The 19,360-nt window shown below is 43.5% G+C and overlaps 1 protein-coding gene across 1 annotated transcript; it reads left to right on the top strand.

The window, feature by feature from the left end:
* Positions 1 to 1,984: 1,984 nt before the first annotated feature.
* On the top strand, positions 1,985 to 17,293 carry samtor (S-adenosylmethionine sensor upstream of mTORC1; the record flags this gene model as incomplete). Its single annotated transcript, XM_083663182.1, has 5 exons — positions 1,985 to 2,147; positions 12,771 to 12,912; positions 13,102 to 13,275; positions 14,298 to 14,412; positions 16,661 to 17,293. 5 exons carry the CDS (start codon positions 1,985 to 1,987, stop codon positions 17,291 to 17,293), a joined length of 1,227 nt encoding a protein of 408 aa, XP_083519308.1.
* Positions 17,294 to 19,360: the final 2,067 nt, after the last annotated feature.

Consider the following 19,360-nt stretch of genomic DNA (forward strand, 5'->3'; position numbering starts at 1 on the left):
CTGCCCCCAAAGTGAGACGGGCGAAACTCAGCAGCGAACTTGCTTGAGTTGACATCACACACATGATAGGCCCCTGGGCCTGGATGCATAAAGGGCCCCCCCCTCACAGCGCACATACGTGTAACAGCGTTGTGTTGGTGGTACTTGGTACTTGATTTGGGGGTGGAACACGCCAGGATTGGCCGATGCCAAAGCCAGTCGACAGAATTGTCAAATCAAATCATCGACACCGTGGTCCGCCTCTCAATTTGTTTTCAGTCTGAAACGGACTCAGATGCACGTGACGAACGGGTTCACCTCGACTTTAAGGCCAGAATAACATACATTCACCTGCATCTCAACAGGATTGACAGCAGCACATCCACCTGAACACTTAAAGCCAACAGTACAAGAACAAGAAATAATATTATGTTCTCAATACAGGCTCCAAAATTAACTTTTTTGTCCACCAGCCAAATGGCTAGTCAATGTTCAAATTTGACCAGCCACTCAATAGATTACCATTGTTTTTGTAGTTTTTGCTGGTGAGTGAATCAAGTCAATTAAAGCCAAAAGCACAATAACCCTCCAATTGACCATAAACGTATGGAACATAAAGGGTTGGGGGCCTATAGGGATCATTTGGTCCCAGGCCCGGGACAAGATACGCGTTGGCCCTGTGAAGAGGCTCTGGGTTATATGGGCCCTCTGAGCTACTGGGCCCCTGGGCCAGGGCCCGGTAGGCCCGTTCGGTAATACATCACTGATCTCATCATCACTGATTAAACCACTCACTGATGACATCACAATTGCTCGAGTGACATCACTGATGAGTTGACATCATCGGTGATGTCAGTCGTGAACTCAACGCTTTCGGAAAGATTTCCACTTACCAAGTCATGAATACCACATGGGATTGGGGGGGGGGGGGGGGGGCGCGTTCATCAGAGACATCACCAATGCTGCAGTAGTCTCTTAGAACAGACGAGTTGGCTTCCGCAATTTTCAAATGCTCTCGCCATACCGTCTGTACGTCAGACCCCCAGAACATGCACAAGGAAGTAGTGAAAAAAACCTTCAGACCGGAAGGAAGTTCGACGGAATCTGACCAATCACGACACGCGTGTCCACGAAAAATATGTTCCCCCCGGAAACTTAAACCGATGCAGGTTGCTAATGCTAGCAGTGCTTTAGAATTACCATGGAAGCTACGCCGACGAAACCGGTGAAATAAGACCCTGATAGACGTAAACGATGTATCCGCGGCTTGGAGGAACCTCGTGCAAGACGTGCACTTATTCCAGAGTTAAACGAAAGTGATGAGGTAAGTTGCTAACGTTACTGAGCTTATCGTTCGTCTTACTAATCAGCGTTAGCTAACGATAGCTACAGCAGTATACAGCTAGTTAGCTAATGTTAAATTCTGATTGGACGAATGAGCGGAAGTCCCGCCTTTCAACTTCCTCTTCCGTTTCGTGCATGATTCTCCCCCACGAAGTACAGACTGTATATAGCTGCATCTGCCGGATGTAGATAAGACAGTCTGTTTTAAGAGACTAATGCTGCAGCAACTTCCAGTCACTCACTTCCTGTATCTGTGTGTCACGTGGGTTTCGCTCTGGGCCTGGTTTCGCCACCGCCACGCCACCGTAGTACTAGTAGGAGACTTGCGGCCGCAGGGCCCATCATCAGATAGCTTTTCTTTTTTTTGACCAACACAAACAGCTGTGACTTGAGAGAGCCTGGTGTCACGAGCCGAGGAGCCTGTGTGTGACTCTGCGACCAAGGAGGAGGTGGCTCGAAGAAGGCGTTAACGCTTCCGGGCCTGTGATTGGATGCTGGGCTGTCATTTGTGAAGCACGTTTGTCAAAAAGAACCAATCCGTTTACGCGATGTTGGGGGGAGGGGTAAGGGGGGGTGTGTCCACCAGTTCTTGCTCGCCGGTCGGAGTGCAGTGTGATAAGGGGGAAGCAGGCAGCAGCAGCGGCGGCGGTGCAGCGGTGCTATGGACCCGACGAACAATGCCGAGACAGGAGAGACAGAAAACAACCTGGAGCCGTTATTAACGTTAAACACGCCGATAGAAGCACCGCACAAGGAGGACCAGGAGAAGCTGTCGGGGGTCGTTAAAAACGTCCACAGAAAACTGCGCAGAAAATACAGAGAAGGTGAGCTGCGTTACTTCAATGGGCCCTCTATGCTATGCTGTGGCCCTGGACTCTGGAGCCCGCTAACGTTAACGAGCTAACGTTGTTAGCCAACATACCCTTCTTACAGTAGCTAGAATGCCCCACACTAGTAGGGAGGACAAACGCGTTTGTGTGATTTGCCATACGTAATAATAACGTTTTGCTTTGAAGGCAAACTGGTCAGCCTGGTTGCGTTCAGCAAGCAAGGCCTGGGATTCATTGCAATTGCAAATCTTATTAGCTTGACTGTTTTCAAAGGCAGTTCAATCCATATCGTCAACATGGATAAGAATATTTAGAGCAGACAGGCAGGCATGTTGTGATATTATTATTAACAAGAGAGAGAAACTGACACTGTATAATATATTTCCCGTGCACGAGCTCAGAGCTGGACAGGGAAATCCTAAATTGACAGACCCAGCTGAATCGTTTAGTTCGATTGCGATTGTCTGATCAAGATGTACAGATCCTGGATCTGTTTATGTCCAATCGTGGTCCAGGCTCCGGGGGGGGGGGGGGGGGGGCGTGTTACAGAAACTCCCTAATTTAAGATGGGAAACGTCTAGATAGGATTTTTCCTGATTTCGTATTCCAGAAGCAAATTCTAACTAACTTTAGGAATCCTATCTTATCTTACTAAATCATCATGGTTAGGAGATCCTAAATACTCAATCCAATATCGGTTATCAACTTTTATGTCTGTAACCATAGCAACTGTCACTAGTTTTCTCAACTGGTGGAGCTATATTACTGGGAATAATAACCTACAATAAAGACATCTCATACACATAACAATGGGGCAAAAATGTGTGTTTTATCATGCCAAATAGGAGAGACAGTTAGACTAGCTGGAATAAACTCGAAAAATGAGAACTGAGAAACTAAAGATGAAGGGTGCATTGTATCATTGTCTGACTGCATTGCTAACTTAGCTAGCTACTTGATGTTGTTACCCTGTGCTACCTGTTTAGCTGTTAGCTAGCTAGCAAAGTTTCTTTGTCTGCTCTGATAGGCTATAGTTGCTGTTCAGTTAGGAGGAATTTGTTGAAACAGCATGTCCAAACTATTTTTTTAGTGGTGCTATTAGCTCTAAGAAACTCAGAATCAAAGTAGTGGGCTACATGGTATAGGCTAGCTAAACTAAATAAGGCTGGGCAGTTGGTGAGAGTTGACAAGTTAGGACAGCCTAACAGTTAACCTAAAGTTAGGACAGTATTTTTACGATTTTGGGAAGTGAGGATGCTTCTGTAATACACTTTTACCATCTTAAATTAGGATAAGAAGAACAATGACTTAGGAACTGTTAATCTGTAATGGCTATTTTCCTATATCAGGTTCTAACTCTAATCACCATGGTTACCAAACAGATAGGATTTGCAAGTTAGGAAGTTTCTGTAATGTGGCCCCTGGCCTGGACAGTAAAATGCCAAACTCCAGGGAAGGAAGCAAAACAAAAATGGCTGATATGGTGGGAGTTGAGGTAACGTTAGATTGTAATTAAAATGATTGGGGCGACATTACAGAAACTTCCTAAATTCCAAATCCTATCCTAAATGATTGGTGACCATGGTAATTAGAGTTAGGACTTGATTTAGGAAAACACCCATTACAGAACAACAGTTCCTAAGTCAATATTCTCATCCTAATTTAAAATGGGAAAAGCGTATTACATAAGCGTCCCAACTCCCCAAAATCTTAAAAAAGCTCTCCTAACTTTAAGATGCCAGCTATGCTGTCCTAACTAATTTACGCTATTTTCAACTGGAACAACAGCCATCTTGCATCTCGTTATAATTTATAGCCTACCTACCTACGTTATGGCTGCGCTGTTATTACATTTGCAAAACCAACAAAATGTCAACAGGCGCAATGTATTTGCCGAAAGGCTCATGCGGGACCCGAATGACGTTTTGCGTTTTGATGACAGAACGCTCGTTAATCCATACAGACTGCCCCCCCGGGACAGGATACTGCAGCTAGCCGAGGAGCTGAGACCTGTGTTGGAGAGACTGACTAGGCGACACGGGGCTCTGCCGGTTGTAGTACAACTTACAAATGCACTTCAGTTTTTTGCGAAGGGAGATTTTCAAACTGAAGTGGCCGACATATCCAAAATATCTCAGCCTGCTATGTCACGTAATTTAACTGAGGTAGCAACAGCCATCAGCAATTTGGCTCCTCGGTACATACAGTTTCCAAGGGGGAAGGAATGCCTGATGCGGCAGAGACGGTTTCTGCTATTTTCGCCCATTCCCTCTCTTTCACCTCCCGCGTGAGGGTGGCTGAAAACTTTCAGAAAAGCATGTCTTTAACCTTTTCTACGGCGTTCACTAAGACCTCCAACTCATCTGCCTTGAAGTTAAATGCCATTAGTTTTTGGTCCATTGCCCCACAATCTCAAAAATATTCGACAACAACAACAAACAACGTTAGCCTACTAGCTAATAGCAGGCTACTAGCGCTCCTACTTCCCCTGCGAGTTGAGAAAGGAGGTGTCTGTTGCTAGTGGTTGCTAGGGTAACAGACAGAAAAGTTGATAACCGATGCTGGATGAATATTTAGGATTTCCTAACAAGACATAAGATAGGATTTAGCAAGATAAGATAGGATTCCTAAAGTTAGTTAGGATTTGCTTCTGTAATACAAAATCAGAAAAAATCCTATCTTAAACTAGTCCCATCCTAACTTAAGACATAAGATAGGGAGTTTCTGTAATGTGGCCCCTGAAGGATCTTAATACTAAAGAATGTGATAACTTAAGGTTGTCAGAGAGCTACTTTAATACAGGGGGCCCCTGATAAGGCTCTGCTCCCAGCTGTTGTCTTTCAAATACATGGGATGGCAGAGTGAAGAGTTTGCATAGGTTTATAATAGAGAGTAACTCAATCACGCCCCCTATCTATCGTATGCCTTGCATGGAAAGTCACATTGGCATCATGTCCACAAAGTTGGTTATATACTCAGGAGAGACGGGTCTAGAAAGTGTTTTGGCCTTGGTCTTTAAATAGACACCCCCTTGTACTGTACACACATATTGAACTATTGTCCAAATACAGTAGGATTTATGTGGATTCTATTTTAAGATGCATTATTTTTCTTGTGGGATTTGGGAGGTTACAAAAAGGCAGCAAACTTTTGCTAACTAGCAAGTGACAACTTAATACAGTGTTTCTCAACTGGTCTAGCTTCACCACCCACATTTTTCCTTAGTCATTAAAGGAACACTCTGCCCATTTTCAACCAGCTTTGTATCATTAGAACATCAGTAGTATATCTGTAAACTGTTTTGAAGTCTGTCATTTAATTTGATAGTTATTGAGTGTTAAAGTGTGGACCAGTGACATCACTGGTCCACACTAACTCAAATTAATAACTCATTAACTCAAATCAACTCTCAATAACTGTCAAACTAGATGATTGATGAATAGTTTGACAGTTATTGAGAGTTGATTTGAGTTAATGAGTTATTAATTTGAGTTAGTGTGGACCAGTGGTGTCACTGGTCCACACTTTAACACTCAATAACTGTCAAATTAAATGACAGACTTCAAAACCGTTTACAGTTTTCTGATATACTACTGATGTTCTAATGATACAAAGCTGGTTGAAAATGGGCGGAGTGTTCCTTTAAGTCGCGACCCAATTTTCAGAATTTAGCCAAACTTTGTAGCATCATTTAGTCCCCATTGCAAGACGCTAGCATGGCAAGTTAAGTTGGTACCAATGGATGCCTTAGGTCAGGGATACTCAACTTGCTTTGCCCGGGGGCCACTTTCGTGAAATGATAGAAGCCCAGGGGCCAGTTAATAAACAAACAATATACATCTTTCTGTAGCAGATTGTAGGTTTTTGGGGTGTCAGCCGGCGTTTAGTCTGACAATGTTGTGCACACCGGATAGTTAGTTAGGTTACGTTAGTTATGTTAAGTACATGCATAAGTACCTGGGAAGTGAGCAGACGGCGGTATTTGACAATTTAGCAGCTAAATCATAGATTATTGAAAGATAATCCATATTCCAGACTGAAATGCTATAACAGAAGTGGAGTATTGGCCAGAATGACATGAACATTTGGACACTTATTCAGCGGGTATCTTGCGTTCAGGTGGACTGTAAAAAAAGAAAAATGCAATTCCATCGCGGGCCGCAAGTTGAGTATCACTGCCTTATGTCTTCTAATTTCATATGGTACCAGTATCTTCATTCTTGCTTTAAAAATGAGCACGCTGCAGCCTCTGAAAGACAGTAATGTTGGCCGCAGATGCCAGCGTCCTCAATGAGAAAATTAACTTTTTTTCCCTCATGCACACATCCTCGACCCACTCAAAACGGCCCCGCGACCCACTTTTGGGTCCCAACCCACCAGTTGAGAAACACTGACTTAATAGGAGCTAATGATATCTGTCAGACTGATTTCTCACATTTACTGTTAACTAGATTGTGACAAATGCTGAGTGATTGTTCTCACTCAAAGCAAGAAGCCAATATCACTTGGTTAACTAGCAAGGCTGTAATCAACATTGACAGATGCACACAAACACCACTGAATGAAGATTTGTTCTTTGTGTGTTTTTTTATTTTGAATTATTACAGTCACAAAAACAAAGCAGGCTTTAGGTCAGGATTGTTGCGCAGGCTTGGCCTAGTGGTTTGAGACTTTTGATAGGCAAACGGTCAGAGGTTGGTTTTCCACACTGACCAAAGAAAATATGGACAGAGCTATCCCATTGATTTTGGCCTCCCGTTTTGAGTTGAAGTGGTGGCCGTCGCCATCTTGATTTTTCGTCAGCAGAGTGGGAGGGAATGGGTTGAGTCCTTGCGTAGCTGTCAAACTGCGCGGCACACAGCCTATAATATTATAGCTTATGTTTATTTATTTTTTATTTTTTATTTTTTTGGGGAACGGGCTCGCTGCCCGGTACCTTAATGCGTTGCAGCCCGGTCCGCGGCCCGGTGGTTGGGGACCACTGTTAGCGCTTTCAGACAGACACGGCTCTGGTTCTGGCTCTGGCTCTGTTCTGGAGTCTCAGAACCTTGGTGCTTTCTGGCGAACCAGCCCGTGTTCACACCAGTTTAAGCAGAACCAAAGTGGGAGGACATTATTCGGTAGTCCTTCTTCAGTTTATTTTTATTTTTTTAAGTTTATTAATTATTTGGTCTGGCGTTCGAGTGAACCCAGCCTTGGCCATCTCTTCTGCAAGTTTGGCATATGACTTGCTCTTTATTGTACTGCATTCTAGCTTTTCTTGAGATTCGGTAGATGCCCAAATCGCCACTAAACATTTGGTTTCCTCAGGAGACCACTGCAAATTATTTTTCTCTGTGTTGTCACTGCCTTCTTCTCCTTCCTGCTCGTTTTCACAGCCTAGAATGAGACACGCCCACTGATGATGTCACGGTTCCCAAGGAAAACCAACAATTTTTTGGTTCCGCTGAGAACCAACTTTTCAGGTTCCGAACCAATTATTTTTTCGGTCTGAACGCGCCGGCCGGTTCAGATTAGGGTTCTGGAACCGGAACCGGCACGGAGCCCTGCCGGTGTGAAAGCCCTATGTATTAGATGAGTTGTAATGTAGCTTTATCATAGCATGTTACAACAGGGACATGAGTCTATTAGATAGATGAGTTGTAATGTAGCTTTATCATAGCATGTTACAACAGGGACATGAGTCTATTAGATGAGTTGTAATGTAGCTTTATCAGAGCATGTTACAACAGGGACATGAGTCTATTAGATGAGTTGTAATGTAGCTTTATCATAGCATGTTACAACAGGGACATGAGTCTATTAGATAGATGAGTTGTAATGTAGCTTTATCAGAGCATGTTACAACAGGGACATGAGTCTATTAGATAGATGAGTTGTAATGTAGCTTTATCATAGCATGTTACAACAGGGACATGAGTCTATTAGATGAGTTGTAATGTAGCTTTATCAGAGCATGTTACAACAGGGACATGAGTCTATTAGATGAGTTGTAATGTAGCTTTATCATAGCATGTTACAACAGGGACATGAGTCTATTAGATAGATGAGTTGTAATGTAGCTTTATCATAGCATGTTACAACAGGGACATGAGTCTATTAGATAGATGAGTTGTAATGTAGCTTTATCATAGCATGTTACAACAGGGACATGAGTCTATTAGATGAGTTGTAATGTAGCTTTATCATAGCATGTTACAACAGGGACATGAGTCTATTAGATAGATGAGTTGTAATGTAGCTTTATCATAGCATGTTACAACAGGGACATGAGTCTATTAGATGAGTTGTAATGTAGCTTTATCATAGCATGTTACAACAGGGACATGAGTCTATTAGATAGATGAGTTGTAATGTAGCTTTATCATAGCATGTTACAACAGGGACATGAGTCTATTAGATAGATGAGTTGTAATGTAGCTTTATCATAGCATGTTACAACAGGGACATGAGTCTATTAGATAGATGAGTTGTAATGTAGCTTTATCATAGCATGTTACAACAGGGACATGAGTCTATTAGATAGATGAGTTGTAATGTAGCTTTATCATAGCATGTTACAACAGGGACATGAGTCTATTAGATGAGTTGTAATGTAGCTTTATCAGAGCATGTTACAACAGGGACATGAGTCTATTAGATGAGTTGTAATGTAGCTTTATCATAGCATGTTACAACAGGGACATGAGTCTATTAGATAGATGAGTTGTAATGTAGCTTTATCAGAGCATGTTACAACAGGGACATGAGTCTATTAGATAGATGAGTTGTAATGTAGCTTTATCATAGCATGTTACAACAGGGACATGAGTCTATTAGATGAGTTGTAATGTAGCTTTATCAGAGCATGTTACAACAGGGACATGAGTCTATTAGATAGATGAGTTGTAATGTAGCTTTATCATAGCATGTTACAACAGGGACATGCGTCTATTAGATAGATGAGTTGTAATGTAGCTTTATCAGAGCATGTTACAACAGGGACATGAGTCTATTAGATAGATGAGTTGTAATGTAGCTTTATCATAGCATGTTACAACAGGGACATGAGTCTATTAGATGAGTTGTAATGTAGCTTTATCATAGCATGTTACAACAGGGACATGAGTCTATTAGATAGATGAGTTGTAATGTAGCTTTATCAGAGCATGTTACAACAGGGACATGAGTCTATTAGATAGATGAGTTGTAATGTAGCTTTATCATAGCATGTTACAACAGGGACATGAGTCTATTAGATGAGTTGTAATGTAGCTTTATCATAGCATGTTACAACAGGGACATGAGTCTATTAGATAGATGAGTTGTAATGTAGCTTTATCATAGCATGTTACAACAGGGACATGAGTCTATTAGATGAGTTGTAATGTAGCTTTATCATAGCATGTTACAACAGAGACATGCGTCTATTAGATAGATGAGTTGTAATGTAGCTTTATCATAGCATGTTACAACAGGGACATGAGTCTATTAGATAGATGAGTTGTAATGTAGCTTTATCAGAGCATGTTACAACAGGGACATGAGTCTATTAGATGAGTTGTAATGTAGCTTTATCAGAGCATGTTACAACAGGGACATGAGTCTATTAGATAGATGAGTTGTAATGTAGCTTTATCAGAGCATGTTACAACAGGGACATGAGTAGAGCCCGACCGATATGGGATTTTTGAAACCGATACGATACCGATTTTAGGGAATAAAAAATTACCGATACCGATAATATCGGCCGATATATATATATATATATTTTTTTTATCATCAAATGTTTATCCCCCATTAGTGCTAATTTTTTATTTTTTATTTATTTATCCTGGTTGCTGCTCCACCCTCTGCCGATCTGGGGAGAGCCGAAAACTGGCTCCATGCTTCCACATGGGCAGTTAGCCAGCCGCTTCTTTTCACCTGACAGGGGAAGCTTCACCGGTAGGACATAGCACGTGGGAGGATCACGATATTCCAACGAGTTCCCCTCCCTCCGAACAGGCGCCCTTAACGACCAGAGGAGGCACCACATCAGCAACCCTCAAATATCAAACACTTGACAAAGATATGATTGAGTTGACATGAATTGAAATATGTGATGTAGGCAGGATATTTTACAGCTTATTAATAAACTCAATGCAATGAAACAGTAAACTTAACTGGGAATTTAATAATTATAAATAACTAGAAATACAAAAACACAATAGAACAAATAGTTAAGAAAAAATATCAAATATACACAACATGCTGTCCATGCTGTCTATAACTTATATACCGTATATATATATATATATATATATATAAAAAAAAAAAAAAAAAAAACGGCCGATAAAAAAAAAAAATATCGGCCGATACCGATATATCGATAATCGCCAATATCGGCCGATAATATCGGTCGGGCTCTAGACATGAGTCTATTAGATGAGTTGTAATGTAGCTTTATCATAGCATGTTACAACAGGGACATGAGTCTATTAGATAGATGAGTTGTAATGTAGCTTTATCAGAGCATGTTACAACAGGGACATGAGTCTATTAGATAGATGAGTTGTAATGTAGCTTTATCATAGCATGTTACAACAGGGACATGAGTCTATTAGATAGATGAGTTGTAATGTAGCTTTATCATAGCATGTTACAACAGGGACATGAGTCTATTAGATAGATGAGTTGTAATGTAGCTTTATCATAGCATGTTACAACAGGGACATGAGTCTATTAGATGAGTTGTAATGTAGCTTTATCAGAGCATGTTACAACAGGGACATGAGTCTATTAGATAGATGAGTTGTAATGTAGCTTTATCAGAGCATGTTACAACAGGGACATGAGTCTATTAGATGAGTTGTAATGTAGCTTTATCATAGCATGTTACAACAGGGACATGAGTCTATTAGATGAGTTGTAATGTAGCTTTATCATAGCATGTTACAACAGGGACATGAGTCTATTAGATAGATGAGTTGTAATGTAGCTTTATCATAGCATGTTACAACAGGGACATGAGTCTATTAGATAGATGAGTTGTAATGTAGCTTTATCAGAGCATGTTACAACAGGGACATGAGTCTATTAGATGAGTTGTAATGTAGCTTTATCATAGCATGTTACAACAGGGACATGAGTCTATTAGATGAGTTGTGATGTAGCTTTATCATAGCATGTTACAACAGGGACATGAGTCTATTAGATAGATGAGTTGTAATGTAGCTTTATCATAGCATGTTACAACAGGGACATGAGTCTATTAGATGAGTTGTAATGTAGCTTTATCATAGCATGTTACAACAGGGACATGAGTCTATTAGATAGATGAGTTGTAATGTAGCTTTATCAGAGCATGTTACAACAGGGACATGAGTCTATTAGATAGATGAGTTGTAATGTAGCTTTATCATAGCATGTTACAACAGGGACATGAGTCTATTACGGTAGATAGATGAGTTGTAATGTAGCTTTATCAGAGCATGTTACAACAGGGACATGAGTCTATTAGATAGATGAGTTGTAATGTAGCTTTATCAGAGCATGTTACAACAGGGACATGAGTCTATTTGATAGATGAGTTGTAATGTAGCTTTATCATAGCATGTTACAACAGGGACATGAGTCTATTAGATAGATGAGTTGTAATGTAGCTTTATCAGAGCATGTTACAACAGGGACATGAGTCTATTAGATAGATGAGTTGTAATGTAGCTTTATCAGAGCATGTTACAACAGGGACATGAGTCTATTAGATAGATGAGTTGTAATGTAGCTTTATCAGAGCATGTTACAACAGGGACATGAGTCTATTAGATAGATGAGTTGTAATGTAGCTTTATCATAGCATGTTACAACAGGGACATGAGTCTATTACGGTAGATAGATGAGTTGTAATGTAGCTTTATCAGAGCATGTTACAACAGGGACATGAGTCTATTAGATAGATGAGTTGTAATGTAGCTTTATCAGAGCATGTTACAACAGGGACATGAGTCTGGGGTGGAGACAAGAACGTTGCAGAACACTGTTAGCAGACCTCATGATTTGGTTAACATGTAAAGCATGATCTGGTGGGCTCAGCGTTGTAGGGCAGCAGTCATGCTCTCAGACTCAGGGCACTGCTGTTTACCACCACCCTGCTTGTTGTCCTTTCATTTCTGCAAATCTCATGGTGTTGTTCCTTGCGGTCATCATGGGATTTCTCCCTTCTCAGCATGTTGCTGTTGGTTCGCAGGCTGAACGTCGCTGAACAGCTGTGTAGATGTGCCCAAGGGAATTTTTGGTGAATGGAAATCTGTATTTTGAGGACGATTTTGTTTTGTTTGTTTTGAGTAACAGTTGTCTTTCTGGTCGAGAGGAGTGATCACTGAGCGGATGTTTGAAGCAGCAGAGAAGCGTCAGTAGCCTGAGCATTTTTAGCAGCTTTTCCAAAAAGGAGTACGTCATTTTTTGGGTGCTAAATTCTAAATTGGATGACCAAAGTTAGCAAGTAGGTTTCTGAAGGTTTGCACATCCCCCCCCCCCTTCATAAATGATTGTTACATTCTTGTTGTGAATATCATTTCATGTTTTTGTTATTTATTGTATGGTCCAGAGTGTTTTGGTTTGTTAGTTTTATTTTTCCGATTTCATGGTTTTCCACAGTGGGAGATTTCGACAAGATCTGGCGGGAGCACTGTGAGGATGAGCAGACGCTGAGCGAATACGCCCTGGCCATGAAGAACCTCGCTGACAACCACTGGGCCAAAAGCTGCCAAGGAGAGGGACGCATCGAGTGGTGTCGCAGGTATGGCTGCCTTCAAAAAAAAAAAGCAGCAAGACACTCTTTCAATGTCTTTTAGCTCCAGTAGTAGACCCCCGTGGCAGTGCACTCTGACTCATCAGCCCCCCCTCCCCTCTGGGCTTCTGTTTTTGTAACATGTCACTGCTGCTTCCACAGCGAGATAAGAATAATGTTTTCATTGCACTTCCTCAGTGTCTGTCACGAGTATTTTCTGGATGGCGGGATGAAGAGGATGGTGGAGAAGGAGGAGAAAAGTGCCAGGCTTGCCACGGGTCTGACCGCGGCGTCTTTCAGTGCCCCACCGTACAGCATCACGGGTCTGACCGCGGCGTCTTTCAGTGCCCCACCGTACAGCATCATTCCCAAGTCAGTTGTAGCCATGAGATCCTTGTCAAGCTTCTTGCTCATTTGTCTCGCATTTTAACCCATTGATACCTGATGCGGCATTTGTGTGTGTATCCCTTTAAGACCGCGAACCGCGTGAACGTGGTTCGCGGTCTTAAAGGGCAGTGTTTCCCACAGGATTTTGAGTATTTGTGGTGGGGGACTGCAGACCCCCTAGGGCGGTGCGGGGGCATGCCCCCCCGCGAGATTTTTTTAAACATTTTAACGTAAAATGCATGCATTTGGTGTACTTTGAGAAAGCTTAAGAGCAAAATTAAAAGGCTAGATCTATGAAGAACATGTCATCATTACTGTGCTGTGGGTTTACAATGACAAACTAAATTTCTCCCTATAGGTCAGGGATACTCAACTTGCTTTGCCACTTTCGTGAAATGATAGAAGGCGAGGGGCCAGTTAATAAACAAACAATATACATTTTTCTGTAGCGGATTGTAGGTTTTTGGGGTGTCAGCCGGAGTTTAGGCTGACAGTGTTGTGCACACCGGATAGTTAGTTAGGTTAAGTTAGTTAGGTTAGGTACACATACATAAGTGCCTGGGTAGCGAGCAGATGGCGGTATTTGACAATTTAGCAGCCAAATCATAGATTATTGAAAGATATTCCATATTCCAGACTGAAATGCTATAACAGAAGTATTGGCCAGAATGACATGAACATTTATTGGACACTTATTCAGCGGATATCTTGCATGTTGCGTTCAGGTGCACTGTAAAAAAAAAAAAAAAAAATTGGTCAACATCTTTGGCGGTCCAAATCCTTTTGTGGCGGCCCGCCACAAATTCCTTTATGTATGGGAAACACTGAAGGGATACGCACACAAATGAGGCATATACACGCAAATGCTGCATCAGGTTATCAATGGGTTAAACACGCTCTCTGCGTACAGGCAGTTGGCCAGGATTTTCAGTAGGAATACATTGGCTCAGACGGGCCAGATTTCATGAACCCTGGCATATAAAATCTCCTGCTGCTTTGTGTCGCAGTTCAATCGCTCATCTGGGGAAAATGCGCCTCCTTGATGTGGGGAGCTGCTTCAACCCTTTCTTGAAGTTTGATGAATTCCTGACCGTCGGTATCGACATAGTGCCTGCGGTTGAGGTAAGTGTTATTGGTAGGGGTGCACCGATCACGTTTTTTGTCACCGATTGCCGATCGCCTATGGGAAATATCTGCCGAACCGATCATCGACCGATCACCGATTACCGATCACCGATCACCGATATATAAACTCCTCAAAAAAAGTTTGGAAACGTTATTTTAGGTCGATTATTTCTCCCCTTTAATAATACCAATTGGCATTGTATTTTATATCGTTGGAAAGCCTGATTAGTGATAGGGCTTTTTTTTATAAAAAAAAAAATATATCATATAAAAAAATATCGGCAATCAGCCGATCGCATATTTGAGGTCAAAATCGGCCGATACAGATTGCTTGCCGATCGATCTGTTCACCCCTAGTTATTGGTGTTATTCATACGGTTTATATGTTTTGAAAATCCTGTTGGACTTATACTAATGTTAATATACACGAAGGTTTTCCTGACTGGCTGCTCAGTAACGAACCTGACGCTGCCTGATGGTTTGTTTTCACATAACCATCATGGGAAACCGTTTCAAAGGGGCAGGCACTTTCAAAAAATACCTGGCAGGTGATTGGATGAACCCGTCTGTCTATCACGTCTATCTCGGGCTCGCTCTCGCTGGCGTCACACCAAAGCCGCGACCTCTGGCCACTGATTGGTGGGAATCACTCGTGTCGTGGATTCAAATCAATAAATTGGAGCGTGGCAAGATGCGTTAGTCATGTGATTGTGATCTGGCGTGAATCCAGCTGCCTCGCGAGGTTAGCTTAAGGTGCGTTCACACCGACCTATTAAAGTTTGTCGCTGGCATCGAGTTTACATACAAAGTCAATGCAAACGAGCGATTGAGCGTATATTCGCCTGGGAGAATAATCGCTGGGCGTCCGAGCAACAGAGACAGAGCGATGGGGAGAAAATATGCTCGTCGCTCAAGATGAAATATTCCAACTCGAGCTAAAATACGCTGGCATCAGTCGCTCGCTTTTCAATGCTGATTGGCTGCCGTGTGAGAGCGAGTCAAGGATCACTCTGGCTTGGAACAAACCGCTGGTTTATTGTGTGGCAACAAACCGCATTGACAGGCTGACAGCTGACATGAAGTGAAGTCTGTACTACCGGTATGCAGCTCGCATTAGGAGCACGCTGATAGGCTTAGCTTGTAAACAATGACGGTGGCTCGTAGTGGACAAACAGCATGACATTGCGTAACGTTATAGCCCCCACATGTCCGTCATTTCGTGTGCCTGTTGATGAGCGATTTAAACAGAGCGACAGAGCGATTCCAAAGGGTTGACTTGAGCGACAGAGCGAAAAATAAATATCTCGGTGTGAACGCTCCTTTAGCGCAGCACTGGTGTCCCGAATAGAAGTAACACCAGCACATTATTAGTGATCATATTAATGTTGTGCTAAAAAGGTTTGTGTAGACAGTTTCAGCACAAGGCAAATTAAGAAGCTCGATACATTTAATAATTCATTTATTTTATAAAGCGTTTTTCAATCACCCAAAGACACTGACACAGTATGAGTAGTACATAGAAAACAAGATAACAACAGGTAACAGATACAGGTAACAAATGAACACATGGATCAGGGCTATATGGAAACAGAGGGGAAGCAGGGAGTGTGGGAGAGACAGGAGCCAGGCAGAAGAGAGGGAGGTGGGAAAATAAGGGGGTTGGCAACTGGTAAGAAAGAGGTGTTTAAGGGTAAGGGAGGTTGTAGGCTTGTAGCTGCTAAGACTAGGGCTGTCACTTTTCATTCGAAATTCGAATTCAACTTCGAATGTGGGGGAGGAGGGCATGTTCGAATGTATAATTGACCTGTTCGATTTTTTTTTTTTTTTTTTTTTTTTTTTTTTATGAACCAAAATTAACCAACTGCTGCTTGCTGGTAATGTTAATCCCATGTCAGAAAAAGTCTCCAGATTTGTCTCGCTAGTCTCTTCTGAGAAAGATTGTCTCCAGGGTCTGAAAAGTTGTCTCGAGTTGGATGCAGCCAAGTTTGTGAGGCAGTGTTGTGACTGTGAGCGTCCAAGCTAACACGTCGGGCTGATGCCCAGTGGCCTGGCCTGATTTTTTTTTTTTTTTTTTTTTTTTTTAATTAACCAAAAAACTTCGAATATATTCGAACGATTTGCGGGCAATTAAAGTTCGTTCGAACTTTATTTTGGGAAAAAGTGACAGCCCTAGCTAAGACAGAATGAAAAGAAATGAAAAAGATCACGTTTGAAACATGTTCTGTGCCGTTTCTCTCGCCTCCAGAGTGTGTACAAGTGCGACTTCCTCAACCTTCAGCTCCAGCAGCCTCTCCAGCTGGCGGCCGACGCGGTGGAGGCCTTCCTCCGCCACCTCCACGACCCCATCGACGCCCTGCCCGGCCAGCTGTTCCACGTGGCCGTCTTCTCCCTGCTCCTCTCCTACTTCCCGTCGCCGTACCAGCGCTGGATCTGCTGCAAGAAGGCCCACGAGCTGCTGGCGCTGCACGGCCTGCTGCTCATCATCACGCCCGACTCCTCCCACCAGAACCGCCACGCGCTCATGATGCGCAGCTGGCGCGTGGCGGTGGAGTCGCTGGGCTTCAAGCGCTACAAGTACGTCAAGTTCTCCCACATGCACCTCATCGCCTTCCGCAAGGTCTCCCTGGCCACCACCAGCGACCTGGTGTCGCGCAACTACCCCGAGATGCTCTACATCCCCCAGGACTTCCACTCCAACGAGGAGGAGGACTACGCCGACGTGCCCGTGCAGCTGCGCTCCGAGTTCGAGGACGACCAGCTGGCGTGGGGGTTCACGGAGCTGCCCGACACGCCCTACGACTCCGATTCCGGAGAGAGCCAGAGCAGCTCGGTGCCCGGCTTCCACGAGCTGGAGGACCCCATCCTGCTGCAGAGCTAGGTGACACCAGCTACTACACCCCCCCCCACACACACACACACACACACAAGCTGGAGGACCCCATCCTGCTGCAGAGCTAGGTGACACCAGCTACTACCCCCCCCCCCCCTCACACACACACACACACACAAGCTGGAGGACCCCATCCTGCTGCAGAGCTATGTGACACCAGCTACTACCCCCCCCCCCCCATCCACGAGCTGGAGGACCCCATCCTGCTGCAGAGCTAGACACCAGCTACTACCCCCCCCATCCACGAGCTGGAGGACCCCATCCTGCTGCAGAGCTAGACACCAGCTACTTCCCCCCCCACGAGCTGGAGGACCCCATCCTGCTGCAGAGCTAGACACCAGCTACTACCCCCCCCCCCCCCCCCCCCCTCCCCATCCACGAGCTGGAGGACCCCATCCTGCTGCAGAGCTAGACACCAGCTACTACACCCCCCCCCCCCCCCCCCCCCCCCCCCCCATCCACGAGCTGGAGGACCCCATCCTGCTGCAGAGCTATGTGACACCAGCTACTACCCCCCACCCCCCCATCCACGAGCTGGAGGACCCCATCCTGCTGCAGAGCTAGACACCAGCTACTACCCCCCCCCCCCCCCCCCCCCCTCCCCATCCACGAGCTGGAGGACCCCATCCTGCTGCAGAGCTAGACACCAGCTACTACCCCCCCCCCCACGAGCTGGAGGACCCCATCCTGCTGCAGAGCTAGACACCAGCTACTACCCCCCCCCCCCCCTCAACTGCTGCACTGCCAAATTGAACCTGCTGCATACTTCTCCCACTCCTCATCCCTCTCCTCCAAACAATGCAGTTTGCACAGAGTGAAAGAGAGAAGTTTAAGAAGTTTACAGATGACAATTATTTTTCTCATATCCACACACCACACACACACACACACACACACACGCACACACACACACACACAAGATGGATATATTTTAATAAATAGATAGGTTTTTGTAAGAGTTGGGAAGTGAATGCCCTCAAGATATTGAAATGCCCTCCTCCTTGATGTTCATCCCATCTCCCAATCAGCTCTCAATAACAGAAGTCACCTGGTCTATACTCCAGTGTTTCCCCTACCATTCTACAGGCCTGGCGGGCCCGCCAGGCCAACGGCACCCCCACCAGGCCAGAAAAAAGTTTTTAGTTTTTTTTTGTTTTTGTTTTTTTTTGTTTTTTCTGCTCTCCGCAAAATTTCAATAAACCTTATGGCATATTATTACAATACAACAATACTGGTGTTGACGGTAATAGAAGATGCCAAATCATTCAAAACGATAAGCATTTTGCTTTTAGGAGCATCGTGCCACTGTTCCAAAACGTGTCAACGTGTGTCGTTGCCTGGGAAACGCACATCCCATAATACAACTGTTCGCATCGCATCCCATGATAGTATGATGATACTTGGGATGCCATTGCGAACATACAGTAGATGCGAACAGGTTAGCTAAAAGTTTAGCGTCGCCAGCGAGGGCCCCCACCGTTGCAGTCGGGGGACGTTTCGAAATCCCTCCAGGCCTGAAAATGTTTCTAGGGGAAACAATGTACTCTATACTAAGTCTCTATTTGAATAAGAACTGAACTGGTCTATACTCTATACTCAGTCTCTATTTGAATAAGAACTCAACTGGTCTATATTCAGTCTCTATTTGAATAAGAACTGAACTGGTCTATATTCAGTCTCTATTTGAATAAGAACACAACTGGTCTATATTCAGTCTCTATTTGAATAAGAACACAACTGGTCTATACTCAGTCTCTATTTGAATAAGAACACAACTGGTCTATATTCTATACTCAGTCTCTATTTGAATAAGAACTGAACTGGTCTATACTCTATACTCAGTCTCTATTTGAATAAGAACACAACTGGTCTATATTCTATACTCAGTCTGTATTTGAATAAGAACACAACTGGTCTATATTCTATACTCAGTCTCTATTTGAATAAGAACTCAACTGGTCTATACTCTATACTCTGTCTCTATTTGAATAAGCTAGTATGACAGGCTGCTTGGTGTAAAAGCCAAATACAACAACCCAAGTATTGTGACACGAG

This window comes from Poromitra crassiceps, assembly GCF_964638095.1.
Source record: "Poromitra crassiceps genome assembly, chromosome: 30".
NCBI classification, from domain to species: Eukaryota; Metazoa; Chordata; class Actinopteri; order Beryciformes; family Melamphaidae; genus Poromitra; species Poromitra crassiceps.